The 23,533-nt window shown below is 39.1% G+C and overlaps 1 protein-coding gene across 3 annotated transcripts in view; it reads left to right on the forward strand.

Annotated features, from left to right (window-relative positions):
• Nucleotides 1-23,533, forward strand: part of jade2 (jade family PHD finger 2) — a 115,042-nt gene that overhangs the window by 66,297 nt on the left and 25,212 nt on the right. For 2 of the 3 annotated variants that reach the window (XM_036587733.1, XM_036587732.1), the window contains exons 5-9: nt 3,838-4,010; nt 6,302-6,513; nt 7,016-7,183; nt 14,594-14,710; nt 15,097-15,600. In XM_036587733.1, coding sequence (XP_036443626.1) covers nt 3,838-4,010; nt 6,302-6,513; nt 7,016-7,183; nt 14,594-14,710; nt 15,097-15,600 — 1,174 coding nt within the window. The remainder of the gene's footprint in view (nt 1-3,837; nt 4,011-6,301; nt 6,514-7,015; nt 7,184-14,593; nt 14,711-15,096; nt 15,601-23,533) is intronic. The other variant, XM_036587735.1, reaches the window with a different exon arrangement.

Genomic DNA, 23,533 nt, shown 5'->3' on the forward strand with positions numbered 1-23,533 from the left:
CAGTCCTGCCCTAGTTCCAGCGAGGCACTTGGCAGGATTCTCTTAGAGGTGAAACTCTCACAGAGAACGTCATTCACAGTACTCTTTATCATTTCAAAGGGCAGATAATTAAAAACAAAAGAAATAGGCAATAACTTGATTTGTTCTAGGCAGAAACAATTTGTTAATGGAGGAATATTAGACAGAATCTGTGGATTAGAACAAAATTAGCTTTTGCGAAAGTCTCTGAGATGCTTTCTTTGTCTCCATTAATTAGGAAATGCTTACCAATCAGGGCTTCAGACTGTGACTAAAGTGGTCGCAATTGCGACCAAAATTATTAATTTGCGAGTAATAAAATGAACTCGCCAGCGGCGACAGGTAGCAACTTTGGATTATTATTTTTTATGGCTAACTATTGAAAACATAACTGATATTCAAATGGGTCAGTTCTCGTTTTTGATTCTGTTATTGTCAGTTGAAAAACAAGAAATAGCTTCATTTTACAGGTTTACAAAGTAATCATAAAATCAAATAACAAACAAACAGCAATGAAATAAGGGGTGGATTTTACTGATTCAGATTAACCAAAAATAAACATGCAGACACACCCATGGTCGCAGGAGCTCAGAAATCAGGCGGTAACGGTTAAAAAAAATGGTGAGGCCAGGAAAGGTTGAGCATGAATGTTGAGAAGGTCAGTCTAGATCTGGCATTATGGAAGGCTATATAACGTTCAAAAAAATCTAATACTGGATTTTGCAATGAAAATCAAATGAACAGAAGATACACGGACTGTCTGGTCCGTGTAACTTCTGTTCATTTGATTTTCATTTCAAAAACCAGTATTGAGAAACGGCAAATGGGTCGATTCTCATTTCTTGTTCTGTTATTGTTAGTGAAAAAATCAAGAAATAGCTTTATTTTACAACTTCATACAGAATACATAATAATTAGAAAGTCAAATAACAAACAAACAGCAATGGAATAAAGGGTCGTATTCTAATGATCCAAATTTAGAATTTCCCATCGTAAGCGGAAATAAATGTGCAGAGCCGAGGTATGGAAGCTCAGAAATCACAGGAATCAGGCCTGTCATTCTGGTGTATTGGTCGGCTATTACTTTTTGTAGAAGCGTTTGTATATTTGACCTGTACAAACTATATATATATATATATATATATATATATATATATATATATATATATATATATATATATATATATATATATGTGTAGAGGGAAGAAACTGAACTCCCACCATTTGACGGGGGCTTTGTGCTCCCCAGATCAGCTGCTGACGCGCTCAAGTTCAAGAAGTTTTCTGTTGGTGTTGTGCTGAACTCCCCTATGCGTGCGCGCATCATACTTCCTGGACTTTATGGACACTAGATTACATTCTGTCTTTTCGTCATAATGACCAGTACTGTAGTCTCTTAGTGCAGAAGGAGACTCAGCAGAGCCTGTCATTCTGCTAGAGAAGTGCTCTTTATTGACACCTGCAGAAAAGGCTCATACAGGGCAGCCCGTTAGCAATGAAGGTCACCTCCACTCCCTCCGCTTCATGGTAGACACTTAACCCAACTAAATAAACACACCCACGTTATCACCCCTGAAAAATGTTGAATCCCATCGTTTGATTCAAGACCATCGTACAAAAAACGCACAGAAGCGAACTGAACACAGAGTCCTGAGCTCAGAGACCGCCGGCGCAGCTCTGACGCGTCTCTAAAGCTCCTTTCCCTCCAAAACCGGAGGCAGTGCCACCGCCACATGATTATAAGAACACTATGAACCACCATGATCACAGGACAGCGCACATGACGGGAGTCGTGTTGCGTGTCATGCAGTTTTTATGCTAATATTAAAAAGTCAACAAATACATATAAAATGTTATATAGCCTTCCATAATGCCAGATGGAGGCTGACCTTTTCAACACTTATGCTTGATCTTTCCTGGCCTCATAATTGTTAACTGTGATTTCTGAGCTTCTGCGACCATGGATGCACTCTGCACGTTTATTGTTGGTTAATTTAAATCAGTTAAAATCAACCCTTTATTCCATTGCCATTTTTCAATACTGGATTTTGAAAAGAAAATCAAATGAACAGAAGGTACACAGACCCCGTCTACAATGCAAATCTGCTATCCAAAACCACCAGTGAACCTACATGTGTCCTCTGAGTTTTTATGTAACGTTGATGATGGTAAAATAGTTGTAAATCTGAAAAATCTTTAGGGACTGTTCTGCCTTAAAATACCCTTCATGTATCCCTCCACCATGAATGGATTAAAATTAATTGATTAAAATACATTTAAACCAAAACTGTATCACAAAGTTACTGTAAAACAGTGTCTCAGACATGAGGCAGTGTATTCGTAACCATTGCACATAATGCCTTTCTGGGAGGAAGCTTTTAGAGACATTTAACTCCTTAGATGTCTGATTCCTATCATCATCATTGTGAACAATTCTGACTCTGTTAGTCTCTCTAGAGCAAAGCATTTAATACCAAAACACTCTGCATGAATTTGTTGACATAATGCAGAAAATTTGAAAAAAAGAGTTCCCCTTTAAATCTCAGAGCTGACCTGAGATGTGTTGAAAAGCTTTATTTTCCTGCATATTATTATTTGGCACTTAAAAAAAGCTATTGCTGCCTGATTTGTTTTCTTTTAGGAGCCAGTGGCTTCTCAAGCTATTTTTATGTCTGGAGCCCTGCCAATACTTTGCATATGACCTTACTAGGCTTGGCAATTACTTGAAAATAATTTGTCACTTTTTCTTGTTAGTGAAAAAAGGGGGATGGTTGAACACCTGTCATCCAGCACTAGATTATACTGAAATTTGATGCTTTAAACATTGAGCTATGTCCACTGGTCAAGCACACAGCCATGCAATCTCCATAGGCAAAGACTGTATGTTGAACTGAAGTGCTCAGTGATTTGAACATGACACATAAGATGACACCCTTCCAACATGCCATTTCATCCTGTTTCTGCCCTGCTATAGCTTACCTGGTCAACTGTAAGTGCTGTTGTCTAGGAGCAACAGCAGCTTACCACAACGCATTAGGCCGCATAAACTCACAGAACGTTATCGTCTAGCGCATAAAAATCATCTGGCCTTGGTTACAGCACCTAGAAGCAATTTAGAAGCAAGATCACCATGAAAACTATTTGCTTGGAGCTTTTTTAAAGCTCCATGTTCCATGTTTCTTAAAGTGTGTGTTAACACATTTGATGGACAATTAGGTAAATACAAGACAGCTGTTTGATGTTGGATGAGTGACTGGAGAGGAATAAAGTTTGATGGAGAAGGAATAATTGTCTGGGGCTTTTTTTCAAAGGCCCTTAGTTCCAGTCGCAGGAAATCTTAATGCTACAGCATACAAAGTCATTCTAAAGAATCGTGTTCGTCCACCTTTGGAAAGCCGTTTCATGTTTCAGCATAACAGTGCCACCATGCACAAAGTAGGGTCCATAAAGAAGTGGTCTGCCAAGCTGACCCACATAGAGCACTGACCTCAACCCAATCCTTTGGAATGAACTGAAACGCACATTTCTAGCTAGGGCTTTATGCCCGATATTAGTGTCCAACCTCACTAATGCTCTTGTGGCTGAATGGAAACCAAATCACACAGCAATGTTCCAGAATCTCAGCAAGCCTGTTGAATTATGAAAAGGGGAACCAACTCTATATTAATGCCTATGGATTTGGAATAAGAGTGGTTTATTGTCCACATACTTTCAGCCATGCATTGTATAATACTACTGCATAATGAAAAAGAGCCTCTCATGTCTTATTGTTTATCAATCTGTTTTAATCAAGCTATTAATGTTTGATGTGTGTTTTAGGACGCTTCCTGAGGTCAATCGAATTCCATTCTTTTCATCAGTTCAGAGCAGAGACCGTGCAGAGTTAGGATTAGGAGACTCACAGATTCTTACAAACACAATGAGCCGATATGATCTGGACGATCTGGATGTGACCTGGCTTGAACTTGTTAATGCAGAGTTCAGAGAACTAGGTACAGATCCCCTTGTTTTACATTCCATAGTATTTTGTACATAAATTATGGAATATTGTAACTAGTATGATGTAATTTCAAGTGATAAGCAAATATATTCATCTTATTTTGCATACTGTATTTTTGCTAGCAAAACATTTTTTCACCAAAGTGGATATAGCATGGTAAATATTGTGGTGTCAGAGCACACCTGAGTTCTGTTCAGTTCGTAAGGACAGTAGGTAGTGTGTTCAGAAAATGTTTTTACATGTTTTTAAATTGACATGATTTTAGATTGTGTGTCTTTCTGCATTTACTCACTGGATTTATTTTGTTAAGGACTGTTATTGTGGCGTGCAGGGCTGGTAACCGCCCAGGCTGTGTGTTATGTGTGTTGTGCAGCAAGAGAGCTGTAAGAGAACTTAGGCTGAGAGCATTTTCCCTCTTTGTTCTCCTTTTGCCGACTCAAGTTTAAAAAAAGTTGTGTTATAGACATTAACTACAAGTTCTCTGCATTTCTTCTGAGAGCCCCCCGGCTACACTGGTGTCAGAACCGGCAGGAGAACAATGAGAGATTGATCCCAGTAGTGGCATGAGGATCTGGTGGAGCACTGAAAAGGGGCTTGGTGCGACAGAGGGAGGCAAGGCTGGTGGAGGATGAGAAGACACTGCGAAGAACCTGGCCAGGGAGCCCAGTGGAAGAGTACACAAAAAAAAGCACCAAGCTGCCATGAAGTGACTGGGAGACAGCCCATTCCCCCAGCCCAGGGGAAGAGTATGCTCTCCCAAAGGCTTGCGGAGGGGTGCGGGCCACTCCCCCTTAATGCAGGCTAGTGGTCGATAGGGCAGTTAGGCATTTAACTTGTGGCATTCTCACCCGATGCCACTACCAGCCCCAAACGTGATGCAGCGAACATTGCAACTGCAATCCATCTCCCTAAAATAAGGTGCTATGATGGTACCTGTTGGCTAACCTGTGGCGATTTGAGATGGTTGCCACAGAAGCAGGATGGTGAGGCCAAGTGAAGGCAGCACAGTTAGCCATGGCGCTAGAAGGGCCAGCCCTGCAGGAGCTGTTAGAGGTCTAGGCTGACGTTACGATAACTTGACACAACCTCACAGCCAGCCTGGGGAGGGAGTTTGGTGAACGAGAAACTCCATCTGAGGAAGTGCTAGCATGGAGAGAAGCTGGGTCAGCTTGCTGCAGTAATAGTGAGGAATGGTGTAAGAAGCAGCTTCTGGTCATGGTGTGGAGCCGGAGCTGAGTGCACAAGTTCTGTCCTACTTGGTTTGGATTTCCCCACGGTGGCTGTGGTCATGCTTAACCTCAGGAAGGAAACACTGGGCTTGGAGAAGCTGGTTGCAGTAGCAAGAGGAGGAGCCGATGCAGAGATTTTGGGGTCCCTGACAGTGTGGCCTTGTTTCCACAGGGAAGGCTGCCTGCTCTGTAAGAGCTGAACATGTAGCGCCAGAACTGACTGGTAGATCCCCAGGGCACGCTAGCTTTTTGTGGGTGAAGCTACCAATGCTGGAGGAGCTGAACATGCAGCAGCGCTTGTATGCGGTGAAAAGGCGCTTCGTCAAGCGTCAAAAAATTTCAAACCATTTTAACTTTTTGCTGCAACGGATTCTGACGTGGGGTAATGTCAACCCTTAGAAATATGCAAGCAGAAGACGGATGAAAATCCAAGATGGAGGACAGTAGCAGCGCTGTGTCCCCTTCTCCTGTTTGATATGACTTCTTTGCCTTCGTATCTGTTGCTTTTGATGGCCCGTATTTCTTTGTTTCTGGTCCAAATGTTTCCCGCTGGATTTCGAACTGTACAAACTCCGTCCCTCTATGTACACGCTTTCCAGACGGACAAGATCTGCATGCTTATGTGTCTGCCGCTCTGTCCTTGTGGTGTCTAGTGTGTTCAATCTGTTTGCCAGTTCAAGTTTAAAAAAGCTGTGTTATGGGCATAAACTTCAAGTTGTCTGTGCTTCTTCTGAGAACCTCCCACGCTAGAGTTTATTACACCTTCGCTGTTTGCACTTTGGTCTAAACTCTTGTACCCACATATACGTCATTGCTAATTGAATTCACTATTATGTAAATAGTAAAGTTCACAAAGTGGCTTTTAATCTGAATTAGGTAGCTAACTGTTTTCATATTAGATTTGTATCAATAAATGACTGCATTTCTAGTTAAAGCTAGCCTATCCAGTTGAAAAATGTAAGAAAGTATGTATTACTAGTATCAAGGCACCGATTTTAGCAGCCATTTAATTTATTATTTTGCCAGTGTATTAACATATCTTAATATGTGGCAGCACTACCAGAATTGGACGAACTGACCATGGAGCAAGTTCTGGTGGAGTTGGAAAGCCAGTGTGAAGAGAACATGCAGGAAGCCATTGAGGCAGAGGAAGGCTTGGGAATTGAGTATGATGAGGATGTAGTTTGTGATGTGTGCCGTTCACCTGAAGGTGAGGATGGCAATGAGATGGTTTTCTGCGACAAGTGCAACATCTGTGTACACCAGGTATGGAAAGTTAACTCCATCTAGCACCCATAACAAACAATTATAAATATGAAAATGTTTAGTTTAAATTGCAGCATCTCAGCATTTATTGTCTAGTATCATGGTTTGTTTGGTAGAGCCATACAACACAGTACAGCTTGATAGGAGGGAACCCATAAGGAAAATGACTTGAGTTGATGTAGCAATGCACTAAAGGGGTAATATGAAAGTCACACCCTTATTTCTGGTCATGCTAACCTCCGCATCTGAAGAACCCTGTTCAGAATGGGCTCAGACCTGGAACACTTCAGTTGAACAATATTTTTTTTTATTTAAACATAGTCAGTGTGAGTTGGAAATCATAAAGCATTTTCTTTCCGTGCCATGATGTATTGAGCAACATTAATTAACAAGGTTAAAAAAAGGGTCTGTTTTGATTTCAGGTTTACAAAATTAGGAACAGGGCTTTAACTGTTCTTGTTGTTGACTATAGAGTGAAAATTGTTTCATTTTGTTCTCAAAGGCATGCTATGGCATCTTAAAGGTGCCCCAGGGGAATTGGTTGTGTCGGACATGTGCACTTGGGGTGCAGCCTAAATGTCTGCTGTGTCCCAAAAGAGGAGGAGCTCTGAAGCCCACCCGCAGTGGAACCAAATGGGTCCACGTCAGCTGTGCCTTATGGATCCCTGAGGTAAAGTCTTTTTTGCCAAACTTTTGTGTTCCGGAACTAATTAATCAATGTGTCTGTCGTGTATTGTGTGTTCGGATATGCTTATAGATTATGTGAGGGACAAAAAAGTATAAAGATCATGCAAAAACCTGGTTCTGAAGCATATTATCATTGTTCCAGTACTGCATTAATGCAACTGATATTTGCACATTTTTGTCTTACATGAGTGAATTTACACACAGACATCATAAGATGGTATCAGACTTTGGAAGCATCCTTTACATTCCAAAGCAATTTAATATCAGTGATATTCATTGATATTAGCAGTAGGTGAGGGTGGGGCACAACAGCCTTTTTGGTTTTTACTAAATCATTTTAAATGTATTTGAGGAAGATTCATGTATATTTTTATACAAGCAACCTGTACATCTTTGCTACAAATGAAAATGCAAACTTTGTTTCCAGCACCTACTGTTTGTGAACGATTTAGCCAAAAGCAGAGCAAGTGCAAACATTACACCTAATCCTATGAGCAGGGTTAATTGTAACAGACTGAGGGGCTTATTGTAGCAGTAGCTAAAACATGTGGTAAACCAGTGCAAAACACAATTAATTGAGTACAGTTGTGTGTTGTTTGAACCAGACGAGCATTCCAAACTAAATACATCAAAATATATTAATAAAATTAAATATGTTTAGTGAAAGGAGGCTCGAATGTGTAATTGATTTTTGGGGGCTGGTGTGTGGAGCTCTCCGTATGAGTTGTTTACCACTCTATATTACAGTCACCAAAGGTGTGATTAAAGTAATATAGTTGTGAATTCTGGGCCTTACACACACAACTCAGTAATCCAAAACACTTGTTGAGAAATATCTGTCTAATTGCTGTCAAAATTTGCAGCTGACATTGCTATGACAATACAAGGATATACCTAATTGGAGAGTCACGTGATGCCATACATGGGCTCGGTTGCAACTGTCTAGCGCTCACGACACGACATCCCTTTTCGCACTTTTTTTGAGTTTGGTCCCATTTTGTTTTTACTATCTGATTGGTAATATCACTAACGATGTCTTCGAGTAGGAAACAGCTGGCCCTTACCCCAAATGCGTCTCCTACAAAGAAAGAAATGAAATCTGATTTACCTCTGCCTCAGATCAGTACCTACAGGACCAAAGCAGGTGTAGCAACCTGCTTATTGTCGGTCTTCCACGGGTCTTCCTGAAAATGGAGCGAGCCCACCGCGTTTATTCCAGAACCTTGGTGGATCACGGCAGGCCCCGCACCTTCATCTTCAAGTTGCTACGCTACAGTGAACCATCGCGCCTACTTAGATCACAAGGTGCTGGCTTACTATTAGTACCAAGAATTAATAAAGTTACATCAGGGGGGAGAGCCTTCTCATACAAAGCCCCCCAACTTTGGAATAATCTTCCAGTCAGTGTTCAGTCTTTAAGTCTAGGCTAAAAACTTAAATTTAATTTACATGGCTTTGAATGTTTTTAGGTGGATCATTAATGGTCTGAATGCCTCTTAAGCATGCTAGTTTTTTAGATTTTCTTTATAGAAAAGGAATTGATATTGCTCTGATTCAGGAATCTCATTAAAGGAAAGAGTTTATTTACAAATGTAACAATAGGTTTTACAGGGTTGCTGCTTACGCTGCAGCAGTTAATGCATCTAAAGGAGTACTTGTATTGGTAAAGAGATATTTACAGATTGAGATTTTGGACCAAGGAAGTGGTTAAGAAGGAAGAATAGCACACATTACAACAATATAGAAAATAAGAAATTAGCTTTTATTTCAGTCTATGCCCCTACTCCAAGAGAGCCTAGTTTTTTCCCTTCTTCATTAAAATTAATTTATCAGATTGTGAATTGGCAGTGGGAGCAGATATAAATACCATCATAAGTCAAGAGTTAGATCGATCTAGTGATGGTGGTTCTTCCTATCACTGGGTGGCTAGCCTAGAGCTCAAGCAGTGTATGACCGCGTGATCTCTGGTAGACTGTTGGCGACATTTCAATCCGGATGTAAGACAGTACACTTTTTTTAACAAGACATAAATCTTACTCCAGAATAGATTTTTTGTTTATGTCTAGTACTTTTTTTCTGAAATAGACACAATAAACATTTGGCCAGTATCACTCTCAGACTGTCATTTTGGCAAATTATAATTTCCCATAGGTCAAACTTGTGTGCCCTGGTGGCATTTTAATGCAAACTTACTGCAAACTTACTCAATTTAGAAGTAAGTTAATAGAATGTTTTTCTTAATCAGGGTTTGGTTAAGGGACTGAGAGTCTTGTGGGGAGTCGTAAAAGGATTCATCAGGGATAATTCTATTGCATAAGCCTCCAGGCTGCAGAAACTGCATCATCAGAAAATTTTGGATTTGGAAACTAAACTTGTTGTACTGTATCAAACCTACACTAGTTAAATTTCGCATCGATTACAAAATTCTTTTACTGACATATAAAGCTGTAAACGGACTCACCCCTCAGTACCTGAGTGAACTTCTCTCATACTATGAACCATCGTGCCTACTTAGATCACAAGGTGCTGGCTTACTATTAGTACCTAGAATTAATAAAGTTACATCAGGGGGGAGAGCCTTCTCATACAAAGCCCCCCAACTTTGGAATAATCTTCCAGTCAGTGTTCAAGACTCAGACACAGCCTCAGTCTTTAAGTCTAGGCTAAAAACTTACTCGTTTAGTCAAGCCTTTGGTAATTAGTTTTCCCTGTTAGATAAAAGGTGCAGATCTGGGGGTTCATGGACATAGAGTGTTATGGTAAACTGGGAGTGTTGGTGTTGTTGTCCCGCTGCTATATCTATATATATTAGACCACCAAAGTAAGTCCACAGATTATTTTTCCTTTCAGCTGATCAGTCGTCTTATTTAGACTGAGATATCACTCTTTTGGAGTTGCTTGATGCACTCTGTCATATGAAAAAAGGAAAATCACCCTGTTGGGATGGGATTCCAGCAGAATTTTATCAGAATTTTTGGACTGAGCTTGGGCCGCTGTTGTTGGACATGATTAATTACTCAATAGGTAAGGGTGAATTCCTTCAGAATGAGAACATGGCAATAATATCATTATTACTTAAGAAAGACAAAGACCCAACTTCCTGCGGTAATTACCACCCAGTCTCACTTATAAATACATATATTAAAGTATTTGTAAAGGTATTGGCTCAACGTTTAGAAGTAATCACACCAGCAGTCATTCATTGTGACCAAACCGGTTTATAAAATCATGATCGGTGGCTAATAATATTAGATGTCTTCAGCTTCTAAGTCACATTGGGCTATACTGTCACTGGATACCATGAAAGCCTTTGATCGACTTGAGTGGCACGAATCGTGGTCCACCTTAGAACATTTTGGTTTTGGCACTGGTTTTATTCCCATATAAAAATGCTGTAAGCAAACTCATCCACAGTAGTCCTTTCAGGTAATAAATGTTCAGCGTCTTTTCCACTAGATTGTGGCACGCGCCAGGGGTGTCCTTTGTCAGCCCTCCTGTTTGCTACGTTAGAGCCCCTTGCCCAAGCTGTTCGCAAATTGACTTATTTCACCTATTAGAGTAAAGGAGTCCCAGAATCATTTCCTTATATGCATATGACATTCTGCTGTTTTTAGACAACCCAATAGATTCTGTTTCCCATCTGCATAAGGTATTTGATGATTTCGGTAAATTCTCTGGTTATAAGATAAATTGCATTCCTCCAATTAAATTTTGAGTCAAACCCAGGCTTGCTCTTAGTACTTATTTTAGTGATTAGTCATTTTAAATATTTGGGGTGGAGATATGCCCTCCTTTGAATTATATAATCAACAAAAACATCAGTGGTATACTAAAGCAAATTAAAATTGATACCTATAGTTGCTCACGATTACCTACCTCGTTACAGGCCAGGATTGCGGTGGTGAACATGAATATTTTAGTTTGAATTAATTTCTTTAGTTACATGATTCCTTTACCTCCATCCATAGAGTATTGGACTACACTTTCTCAAACACTGTCCTCATATATTTGGAATGGCAAACGACCCTGGATAAAATTATCCACCTTGCATAGATCAAAGTCTGATGGTGGTCTTGCGTTTCCAAATTTTAAAATATATGCTCAAGCCTTCACTCTGTGACCCTTGTCAGTTCGGCTAAATCCAAATATTTCAACCTCTTGGCGTTCAGTGGAGGAATCTCTTATAGTTCCTTATAGGTTACAAGATCTTATATTTTGTACTGTTCCTACTCAGCACTGTAAACTGTACTTTGGACCTATAATATCTCACCTCATATCAACATGGTGAACAGCAATTAAGAGATCAAACTCAAATATAAAATGGCATTATCACTCCCCACTTTTACAATCATAATCTGTTGATAGAGAATTCTCCGTTTTACTGCACCCAATGGGAGGGCCGAGGAGTTCACATTTTAGGTGATATTTTTGTTGAAAATGGATTAAGATCCTTTTGGGATGTTAGAGAGCAATTTAATTTACCTAGCACCTCTTTCTTTAGGTATTTGCAGCTCAGATCTGCCCTGCGATCTTATGGAGCATCCCTGAGCTCTAAGTTATAGTTAATAGTTATATATCCAATGCTTAAAGTGGTTAATCCTAATAAAAGGCCTGTTCGGCTTCCAATATTTATATCTTCTTACTTAGGGCATCTTACACACCGCTCGGAGTGTGCTCAGTCTGGTCTAAAGATCTTATATTGGAGGATCAAGAGTTTTTTTTATAGGCCATGCTTGGGAAATCATCTATTTATCTTCAAGAAACCCAAATCACCAAATAATACACTGGAAATTCTTGCACAGATTTTATCTAACACCATTAAGATGATTAAGACCCTTACAGAGCAGGTACTATTTGGGTGTTGGATCATTGGATCATTCTCAGTACTGCAGTAACTTTGATGTGGTGGTGGTGGTGAGTTAGTGTGTTGTGCTGGTCTGAGTGGATCATACACAGCAGTGCTGCTGGAGATTTTAAACACCTCAATGTCACTGCTGGACTGAGAATAGTCCACCAACCAAAAATATCCAGCCAACAGCATCCTGTGGGCAGCGTCCTGTGGGCAGCGTCCTGTGACCACTGATGAAGGACTAGAGGATGACCAACACAAACTGTTCAGCAGCAGATGAGCTGTCGTCTCTGGCTTTACATCTACAAGGTGGACTGACAAGGTAGGCGTGTCTAATAGAGTGGACAGTGAGTGGACACAGTGTTTAAAAACTCCAGCAGCACTACTGTTTGTGATCCACTCAGATCAGCACAACACCATCACCACATCAGTGTTACTGCAGTGCTGAGAATGATCCACCACCCATATAGTACCTGCTGTGTGAGTGTCCACAGGGGTCCTGACTACTGAAGAACAGGATAAAAAGGGGCTAATTGTAGAACTACAAAGTGCACCTATATAGTAAGTGGAGCTGATAAAATGGACAATGAGCGTAGAAACAAGGGGGTGGTCATAATGTTATGCCTGATCGGTATATATGGCGGCACGGTGGCGCAGTGGGTAGCGCTGTCGCCTCACAGCAAGAACGGCCTGGGTTCGATTCCTGGCCGGGCGGCCAGGGTCATTTCTGTGTGGAGTTTGCCTGTTCTCCCCGTCTCTGCGTGGGTTTCCTCCGGGTACTCCGGTTTCCTCCCACAGTCCAAAAACATACAGTCAGGCTGATTGGACATACTGAATTGCCCCTAGGTGTGAGTGTGTGTGTGTGACTGTGTATGTCTGTCTGTCTGCCCTGCGATGGACTGGCGACCTGTCCAGGGTGTATCCTGCCTTCTGCCCAATGACAGCTGGGATAGGCTCCAGCACCCCACTGCGACCCAGAAGCGGTTTATATATATATATATATATATATATACACATATATATACATATATGTCATCTTGGTCGTAAAATCGTGATCAAGAGTTTGTATACATGCCACAGAGCATAGTAAGCTGATAATTAATTAATTGTATTTTATAGTATGCCTGTCTAGAAGCATTTGCACATCATGTTTCTCCACTCACTCAGGGAGAAAGAGGCAATTAAAAAAAAACAGAAACTGAAAAGATTACCATTGCTAAAATAGTAATGCAATGACACATAAAATAATGCAAAGGAAACACAAAACAATGAATGGACACGCTACAGAAAAATGTTATTGTAAAGCTATATAGTCTGTGGTGGACTTAACCAAAGTGTGCTTGGAATAGGTTCATGCACTACCTACAGTAATATGACATGTGGATATCAGTATTTGATCTTCAGTTGAACAGTATGTATAGATAAATTTTATGTAATAGAATAAAAACATTTGACTTGCAATCAGTTACCTAAAAACCATTAAACCGAAATACTATTTTTGTCAGTTGAAATAGTAAGTACACCCCTGGCTTCAGTAACTGGTACTGCCCCTTAGGTCAGAAACAACTTAATGAATTGGCAAGAGCTGACCGTGTAATGAAATGTTAAGGTTCTTAAAGACTTGTTTTAGCATCTTACAGTCTGCTCTTGGGTTAAATTTGCTGGGACAGGCTGGCCTGGACAAATTGGCAGTGGTTTTAAATCGTCTCCACTTATGATGTTCCAGACAATGGAATGATTGATTTCCAATGTTTAGCCTATCTTCTTAAACCCCTTTCCAGACTCATAGGCATCTGCAACTTTCTTTCTGCTGGCTTCAGAGAGCTCATTTGATTTAGGCATGATACCACACACTCCAATAACAAATAGAAAACCAGACCAGATATCTGAGGTTTAAATAAAACAAGTTCCTCCAAGATGTTCTCTAACCATGTTCTAATTATTACCACCCGATCAGGTGCACCTAATTCAGTTTAACACGCTTGAATTAGTGATATATGCATGGGTGTGCTTACTTTTTACACATAAGAAAGTTACATTGCTGTTCATTTTAGTCATTAAAGGATTACAAAAATGTTAATTCTAGGTGTCGCTTTTTAAATTACATCACCTTTATCTGTCAATACTGTGTAAAAGGATGTTTGATATCTGTATCTACAAATATGTTTCAAAAGGTACTTTTCATGGCATGTACTTCTTCACATGACTGTATTGGAATTTGGGCCTTTACTACTTTCTTAGTTTAGGCATTATAATGAGCATTTACCTGTTTAGTGATGTCATTTATGAGAATCACACATAATACGTGTCATCCTATTACCATAAACGTGTGATCCTATTACCACTTGGTTTGGTGTGATTAAATCTTGTTTGGTAGACACTTTTAGTAGTATTGCACCAGATGTAGAGAGATGTTCCTTTACTATAGAATGAGTCTACTATATCTAGTTTGCTTTTGAATGTTTTTGCCATAGGATGAAGAGTTAATTGAGTATTGAGTACAGCGCTGTTTTTATGTGTTGTGTTTTCATTGCTTTGGTGCAGGTAAGTATTGGCTGCCCTGAGAAGATGGAGCCTATCACCAAGGTGTCACACATTCCTGCCAGTCGATGGGCCCTGTCCTGTAGCCTGTGCCAAGAACATACAGGCACATGCATACAGGTATATATATATATATATATATATATGTATATATATACATACACAAACTAATGCGCCACCACCGCAGCAGTGTCACTGAAGTGCTGATAGTGATCCACCACCCTAAATAATACCTGCTCTGTGGTGGTCCTGTGGGGGTCCTGACTATCGAAGAACAGGATAAAAGGGGGCTAACAAAGAATGCAGGGAAACAGATGGACTAGAATCAGTAATTTTAGAACTACAAAGTGCTCCTGTGTGGTAAGTGGAGCTGATAAAATGGACAATGAGCATAAATACAAGGAGATGTTCCTAATAAAGTGCTTGGTGAGTTTGTATGTATAAATAGTTTTCTGTAGGAAAAATGGTCAATGGTGTTTTTCTCTGTTGCTTGTTGCTTTATTCAGTGCTCCATGCCGTCCTGCATCATTGCCTTCCATGTGACCTGCGCCTTTGAACATGGCCTGGAGATGCGTACCATCCTTGCAGAAAATGATGAGGTGCACTTCAAGTCCTACTGCTTGGAGCATAGCAGTGTCTCACACCCAAACAGCGGAAGTGTAGATAAGTTTGAATCAAGACACACAAATGTGGGACAATCAAAGGGTGAACAAATAGACCAGGACCAAACAGGAATAGAAAAGGCCAGCCAGCGCAAGCAGAAGCTGCAGGAACTGGAAGATGAATTTTACCACCTGGTGGATCCCAAAGATGTTACTGAGAACCTTGGCTTGCCAGATGCCCATGTGGATTTCCTCTACCAGTTCTGGAAACTCCGTCGCAGGGCTAACTTTAACCATCCACTTGTGACTCTGAAGAGAGATGAGGTGGACAACCTGGCTCAACAGGAGCAAGATGTGCTATATCGCCGTCTAAAGCTCTTTACTCACCTGAGACAGGATCTGGAGAGGGTGAGTCTGGTTGGGTTGACAGGCTCCAGAACCTCTTTGTATCTCTAGCTCTGTTAACTCCTTTACTATAATACACAAAGCTCAATTCCAAAAAAGTTGTGACAGTATGTGAAATGCTAATAAAAGCAGAGAACAGTGATTAGTAAGGTGTGTGACAAGTATTCAATTGAAAAGATGCAAAAATATATTTAATGTTTTACCTTTTTTAACCTTAAATATACTCTTATTCCATATTTGACACCTGCAACATATTGCAAAAAAGTTGGCACATGGGCATGTACCACTGTGTCATATTACCTTTCCTTCTAACAACACTCAGTAATTATTTGGGGACTAAAGACACCAGTTGATTCAGGTTTGAAAGCAGAATTTTTTACTTTTAGAAGTCAGTTGTGCACCCATGTGTGGCCTTCGTTGTCCTGTTTTGTGTTTCATAAAGCACCACACATTAACAAGGGGAGACAGGTTTGGCCTGCAGGCAGGCCAGTCTAATACCCACACACTCTGGTTAGGCTGCAGTGCTGTTGTAATTTGTAGAATGTAGCATAGCGTTGTCATGTTGAAGTAAGCAAATCTGTAAACCTCATGTAATATGCTGTGAGTTCTTTCCAAAACAAAATATATCTATTTTACGACAATTTGACAATTTTACATTTTTTAAAATGAGGCACACTCTCCGTCAGTCTAAGCTGACAGTCTAAACTTGTTAGCCTACAGTAAATTGCTAAAAATGTAAAAGTCTTAAAAATATAAAAGGTTAAGTGCTGACAAAGCTGGTATAAGGCACAAGCTTAATTGAAAAATCCATCACAGAAACACCAGTTTTTAACGTAGTGCCATTCAGGTATGGTTTTTGGCCTTTGTCTTTTCGGCTTTGTTCTTTATAATTTGGATTTAGAAAAAATAATGTCTAACTAAATGTTGAGCCGCAACATATGCTTATCATGCCTACAGAACCTTGTCAAAGTTAATTTATTAATATTTATTAAATGACATTTTAAAAGCTACGAAATATTAATGCTTTAAAGTATCTTGCCACTTCTTTAAGAGATTGAAATTGCTCCTTTTGAACAATTTTAAATAAAAAATAATAAAAATCTACAGTGCAGTCCTTTGGCAGTGATACAACTTTTGCTGTTTTGGCTCTATACTCAAGCACATTTAAATTAGAAATTAAAAATGGCAGTGAGGTTAAAGGAAAGCATTTCAGCTTCAGTTTAAAGTTATTTATGTCTGTGTTGCATTAACTACATCCTTTTTTAAGGAGATGAAAAGTATTCGGTACAAAGGAATGCAATTTTGAACAAAATGGTCATTTTAGTCTGCACTCACAAGAGCATATTCTCTGTTCATGCCCAACCCCACCTTTGATGCAGCCGTTTTCATTTTTTTGTCATTTTGCTTCAGCAAGTTTCCATATTTGCTTTAGCTGTAAGTTTGGGATATTTATGCTGCTGCAAGTTCAGGTGCTGTCGAGTGAGACAAATTTGGTTGATTCTGAGCAGTTAAGATGCTTCTGTGCACTTCAGAATTCATTCTGCTGCTGACTCCAGTTATGTCAACAGAAAAGAAAAGTGAGGAAGTTCCCAAGCCATGACACTACCTTGACTATCAGTCAGAATGTGTATTGGAGCATGTACAATCTTATTAATGTACCTTTTTGCAAACTGCAGCCTGGCCCTTCTCTTGTTAAGGCTTGTCAGACATTTGCACTTGGTGGTGAAGCCTTCATGATGGGATATTTTCTCTTTACATAGTATTTGACTATCTGTGCCTACATCGTAGTTAGTGCTGTTCAGTCGTGTACGTTTGTTATTACTGAAGTCACCAGTGCATTTCTGCCTCTCAACAATGGGCCAAATAGTTAATTTTGCCACTAATTTTATGTTAGTTTGATCTAATATTGTTTGTCTGAATTAATGAATTCCAATTTCACAGATGCAAAATCTCTTTACAGACTTGGGCAAAATGTTTTGTTGTGTTTCAGCAAGTTTCAGCCTCAGGCACTCTGCCCATAGAAGTTCACTGAATGTCTGTTGTAAACTGCATGCTAAAATCAGCTTACAGAATCTCACCTCTTTTAACTGGCTCTGGCTATCAAAGCTTTTATGCTAGTAGCAAACAGTTGCATCCTACACACCAATAAGCCTTTGAGAGTGAGATATAGGCCTAATCACTGGACCACGAAACAGTCCATCCTGTTTTAAGTTATTCTTTGTTTGAAACTGTAGGTTTGAACTTTGTTTAAAACTGTAGGTATCAAGTAACTGAGCTGCAGTCATGTGTTTGCTAGATGGTGTTTTATCGCATGTGGCTTTGTTGCCACTGTACACACATTGTACACACATGCAAAATGTTGTGTGATTGGTCGTTTTGAATGTCAGTGTGAAGTGCCAATATGGATGTAGATATGCAGTCTGCCCTTTCTGCTGTAGTATAAAAGCAAAATAACAAAAGTTGTAGGTGTGAAGAGTTACATATTCAAAAGGCTAGTAAAAATAATCAGTGTTTTTCTAAAACTGAGGAAAAAAAAAAAATCAGGCTCCCAAGTGGCATTGCTGTTAATCTCAAGTTTGATTTTCAGTGATGCCACAGCCATTTGTGGTGAGGAGTCAAAGAGAGCATAATTGGGCTTGCTCCTTCTCCTCCATCATTCAGCTCGATTCTAGCCAATATGGGCGTCGGTTAGCCATAAGGCTTCATAAGAACAATTGCATTACATAAAATCTACACAGTAATATATACAAGATAGTAAAATCTTATGTCTGAGAGGGACAAGTCAAATGACTGGTGTTGGAGCAACAAAGCTGAAATTAAACCTGTTTTGTGGTGTTTGGACCTGCTAGCTGATCTAATACAAGTGCCACATGTGATGTGTGATGCACAAATGACACATGTTCAGGGAATACAGACTCATATCTCATATCTGAGAGTCAAAGTTCAGTGACTGGTGTTGGAGTGATGTTGAGTGGAACCTGAATCTAACCGTGTTCTGTGTTGTGAGCTGTTCTTTGGTATTTCCTGGTCCTGGTTTAACAGCATAAGGGCTGATGATAGAATGATAAAAGACAATCAAACTCTAATTTCTTCTGTTACTATTAAAAGGTAGAAAAGGTATGAAATGACTATATTTAATGTTGTTGTTGTCGTTGTTGTTGTTGTTGTTATTATTATTATTATTATTAAGATGGAAAAAGGAAGTGTGTGCCAATAAACATATCTGTATGTGGTGTACATTAGAAAGGCAGCATTAGCTAATCTTGGTGGCCATAACCTTTCCCCCACATCAGTCTTTCTCTGTTTTCTTTCCACCCTCTTTGCATGGCTTCCTTAGATAACTACAAACCCCATTTCTGGAAAAGATTTTACATTTTGCAAAATGCAATAAAAACTCTGTGATCTGTGATTTTTCTCTTGAACTTTTATTTTACCGACAAAAGTACAAAGAAATGATTTTTAATGTTTTGGCTGATGAACTTCATTGTATTTTGTGAATATAAACAAATTTTGAATTTGATGCCTGCAATACACTCAAAAAAACTGGGACAGGGTAACATAAGAGTAAAAAATTTATAGAATATTCAAGTTACACAGTTTTGACAATAGACAGGTGAGTTGGTAACAGGTGAGGATATCATGATTTGGTACAAAAGGAACCACCAAAAGGCTCTTTGCAAGCAAAGATGGATTGTGAGTCACCACTTTGTGCCAAACTTCGTAAGAGAATTGTTAAACAGTTCTAAAAGAACATTTCTCAACACAAGATTGCAAAGAATTTTGTGTGTGGTCAGCACACAAAGAATGTGTGCTGACCAAAGCACACATTTTAGAAAGTGTGTGCTGTGGTCAGATGATTCCACATTTCAGCTATTTTTTGGTAAAAACGGACGTTGAGTTCTCTGTGACAAAGACGAAAAGGACCATTCAGACTTATCTGGGAAAAGCGCAAAAGCCAACATCTGTCTTGTTAAGGAGGTGCATCAGTACATACAGCATGAGTGACTTGAATATGTGTGAAGGCACCATTGATGTGAAGGCGGTTATTGGGATTTTAGCCCATGGTTATTTCAGCAAGACAATGTCAGGCTTCATTCTGCATGTGCTTCAAAATGGCGGCTTTGTAGACTCAGAGTGCGTGTGCATGACTGGCCTGCCTTCAGTCCAGATTTGTCTCTTATTGAAAATATATGGTGCATCAGGAAGAGAAGAATCAGACAATGATGACCACAGACTGTGAGCAGATGAAGTAAAAGTGACTACAAAGGTGGAAGGTAACACAGTGGTAAACGTGCCTCTGTCCCAACTGTTTTGAGTGTGTTGCAGGCATCAAATTCTAAATTTGTGTATATTTACTAATTGGAATCATGTTGGAAATCTTTTCTTGGTATTATTGCCAGTTAAATAAAGGTTTAAGAGAATTAACAAATCACAGGCTCTTGTTTTTATTGCATTTTACCAAATGTCCAAGCTTTTCCAGAGATGGAATATGAATTTATCAGTTCAGTTTTCTGGGTTGTTTGCGACATGGTCTCTCCTCTTCTTACACAGTGCATGCTGTCCATGCATTACGGGGTACGTTCACAGACAGAGCAGAGTCAGTAAATAAGGCTATACATAGGCTTTGGCTGCCTTGAAAACACATAGGGTGAGTTCAGGTAATATATCACAAAATGTTCTACAACTAAAACATGAAAAAAAATGAAATTCTGACCTTTGGTGCTAAAACTCAGAGAAAAATGTTTATGAGAAGCTTAGCTCTTTAGCTTCATATACCAAACCTAAAGTGCGAAACCTGGGTGTAGTCTTAGACTCTGAGCTCTGTTTTATCCCGCATGTAAACGCAATCACTAAAGTAGCTTTTTATTATTAGGGTCCAAGCACGCAGTGCGTAGGACCCTATTGTTTTAGCTCGGGTTTTTCTTCTTCTTCTTCTTCTTATTATTATTATTCTTTTTCTCCTGAAAAACGTGTTGTGGAGAACAGACCGTAAGGCCTAGAGACACCAAACTTGGTGGGTAGATCTAGTTTGTGTGCATCTCGCCAGGCAACAAAAATGACCCCGATTGGCCAAAGGGGGGGCACTATAGAGCATCAAAACACGTTTTGCTTCATAACTTCTACACCATGATGTGTAGAGACAAAATTCTTTTTTTGGCTGATTCCTTGGGTCAAGCCAAACAACTTTGCAATTTGGGCCATTTAGCTCCGCCCACTTAGATTTTTTGCTAATTTGCATAATATGCAAAACCTACTTTGGAGAACTAGTTCTAGGGTTTTCACTCAATCCTCATGTGTCTGGTATCAAAAAATTCAGAAGAGTCTGAACCTCAATAATTATCAAAAAAATGTTGTCTTTTGTAAACAGTATGGTTGCCATATGCTAATGAACCCTTCTGAAATAGCTCATAATTCATTTAAAACTCTATAAGTGGAGAATGCTTCTGCCTTAAACATTCAAACTTTGAAACTTGACATGCACATTTATGACAAGATTCTGTGGTAGCATATCAATTTTGATGGGCATACGTCATTAGGGGGCGGGGCAATTGCCAATTAACTGTTTCTCAGCATCCGTGCATCCGATTGAGCTGAAACCTGGCATCTAGCATCTACTTGACAGACTATAAGTGAATCTTGAAGGATATTCATTGAAATTTATGGCCGCCATCAGCCAATCAGGATTCAGCAGGCTTTTGACAGGCTTAACATTGACCAATCATGACGAAACTTGAATGGTGTCTACATGTAGCCCCTTTCTAACAACCAGTGAAGTTTCAACAGATTTGGCCACTGGAGGGTGCTATTCATAAAAAAAATCATATATTATTACATGATATAAACATATTATTACTATTTTTGACCCAAGCTCTGTATGAATCTTATGTAGTACAGTATGCCAAACAATTTTACCACTGCATGTTTATTATAAAAATGCATAGGTTTTTTGTAATCGTTAACTCTTTGAAAACCATGCTTTTCGAACTAGTGTCTGAGTTTTGATCCAAACTTCTCGAATTTGGTCTAGAAATACTCTGTGGCCTCTCTAGGTAAATAATTATCAAAAAAATATTGACTTTTTCACTCAACCTGGTGTTGCTCCTTCAATACATCACTGCGGCCATGGCATAGCCAGAATGATTTGTTATAACTCATCAGTCTTTGGTTGTATCATCTCAAAACTTTGAGCACTTATATATACTGAGACTCAGACAGGGTGTGCAAAATTTGGTCCATATATGACCTTTAGAGGGCGCCTTAGCTGTCAAAAACCTCAAAAATCATTAAAGATGCTATTACAGTGTTATTACAAAGTCTACAGATAAACACATGGTGCCATTTGATTCAGTTCACTGACCTGAATAACTTTGTAATTACATGTTATGTCAAATATTTCACTCCTTGAGTAGTATTTTGAATTATTCCTTCAACAATTACAGCTTATTATACTAAGGTCAAAAGGTCAATCAGAACATAACTCAGTGAACAGCTTTGATCAAGTTCCCTGATCAATTATCATAACATGTGGAGACCTTTTGACCAATGCTAAACCACTTTCAGTGAGCTCCTCTGTGCCAAAAAGGTCCCTTGTGAGTGCACTGGGTCTCATTATGGCCTGATTATCAAAGCCTTGAACATGGAGAAACAAAACCCCTTGCAAACACAACTATGACAGATATTTTACCATTACTCATGTATTTTTGACATCTATGTTGATAATCCTTTGCATGTTCTACAAACCTTTGTAGATCAGTCCATAGAAATGTAAACATATGTTGAAAGTAAAATGGTTCATGACAAATGAATGCCTTCTGATAAACTCAGACTTCATTTCAGCCTCTATGCCTATAAGGCCCAAACTGCATTAGGCCTGATTAGGCCTATTTGGCTCAAAGTGCATGAGAGCTTCTTGTGCTTATGTGTGCTTGGACCCACTCATTGCCGCTTGCGGCTATATTTTATTTATTTATTTTTTTTTTTAAAGAGCTCATATCACTTGTTTTTAAAGAACTGCACTGGCTTAAAGTTCTGCTACTAGTTTTTTAGGCTTTAAATGACCCAGCACCTGCTTCCATCACAATGTCTCTCTGTTTATGTTCCAGCACATGATCTTGGATCTGCAGATACTGGCCTTCTGCGAATATCCTCCATTAGATACAGAAAACATGGATAGGTGCCTTTCGGTTATGCTTTTAAACTATGCAACTAAATTCCACCTTTTGTTGGGCAGTCAACCTTCCACACCTTCAAGAAACATTTAATAATGTATCTCTTTAACTTAGTGTTTAATTAAAACTATTTTTCTTGGTATGTGTCTTATCTGATTTTAAATTAATAATCATAATCTCTTCTATTACTGTTAAACTTTATTATTATTTAAAAATATATATATTTTTATAATAATAATAACTAATTAAAGGACCATATCAGTCATTTTCAGGATGACTTATAGTGTGTGATTGAAGGGATTGCTTTCTTGTGACCTCATTACCATGCACACTTTAAGAATATCATTTCAAAGAAATCATTTGATTTTGATCACAGGAAGTGTGAAATTTTTCAGTGGCATGTTAGGTCAGAAAATAAGCACAGTATATGAAAACTGTGCCAAATGGTTCTAACCTTAATGCTTATGTCCGTAGATACCAAGGCACTTAACACTCACTTGTTTGGCATTTTTGCCAAACATCTGCTCTCCTAGTGTTGGATGGTAGAACAGTAGGAGCTCCCTGATTTTTTTAATTTCTCCATCTAGTTTGATATAATCTTTCTCTCACTATTATACCAAAGAAATGAGTAAGTAAAAAATTACCTGAAATTTAGTATAAAGACATAGCTTTAATATTCTTTGCCTTACTGACCTTTCCTTAGCAATTGCTTTAAGGCAGACATACTCCATCTTGGAATTGTACTGGGTACTTCTGTGACAGGTATG

The sequence above is a fragment of the Colossoma macropomum genome, unplaced genomic scaffold (assembly GCF_904425465.1).
Source record: "Colossoma macropomum unplaced genomic scaffold, Colossoma_macropomum, whole genome shotgun sequence".
NCBI lineage: Eukaryota > Metazoa > Chordata > Actinopteri > Characiformes > Serrasalmidae > Colossoma > Colossoma macropomum.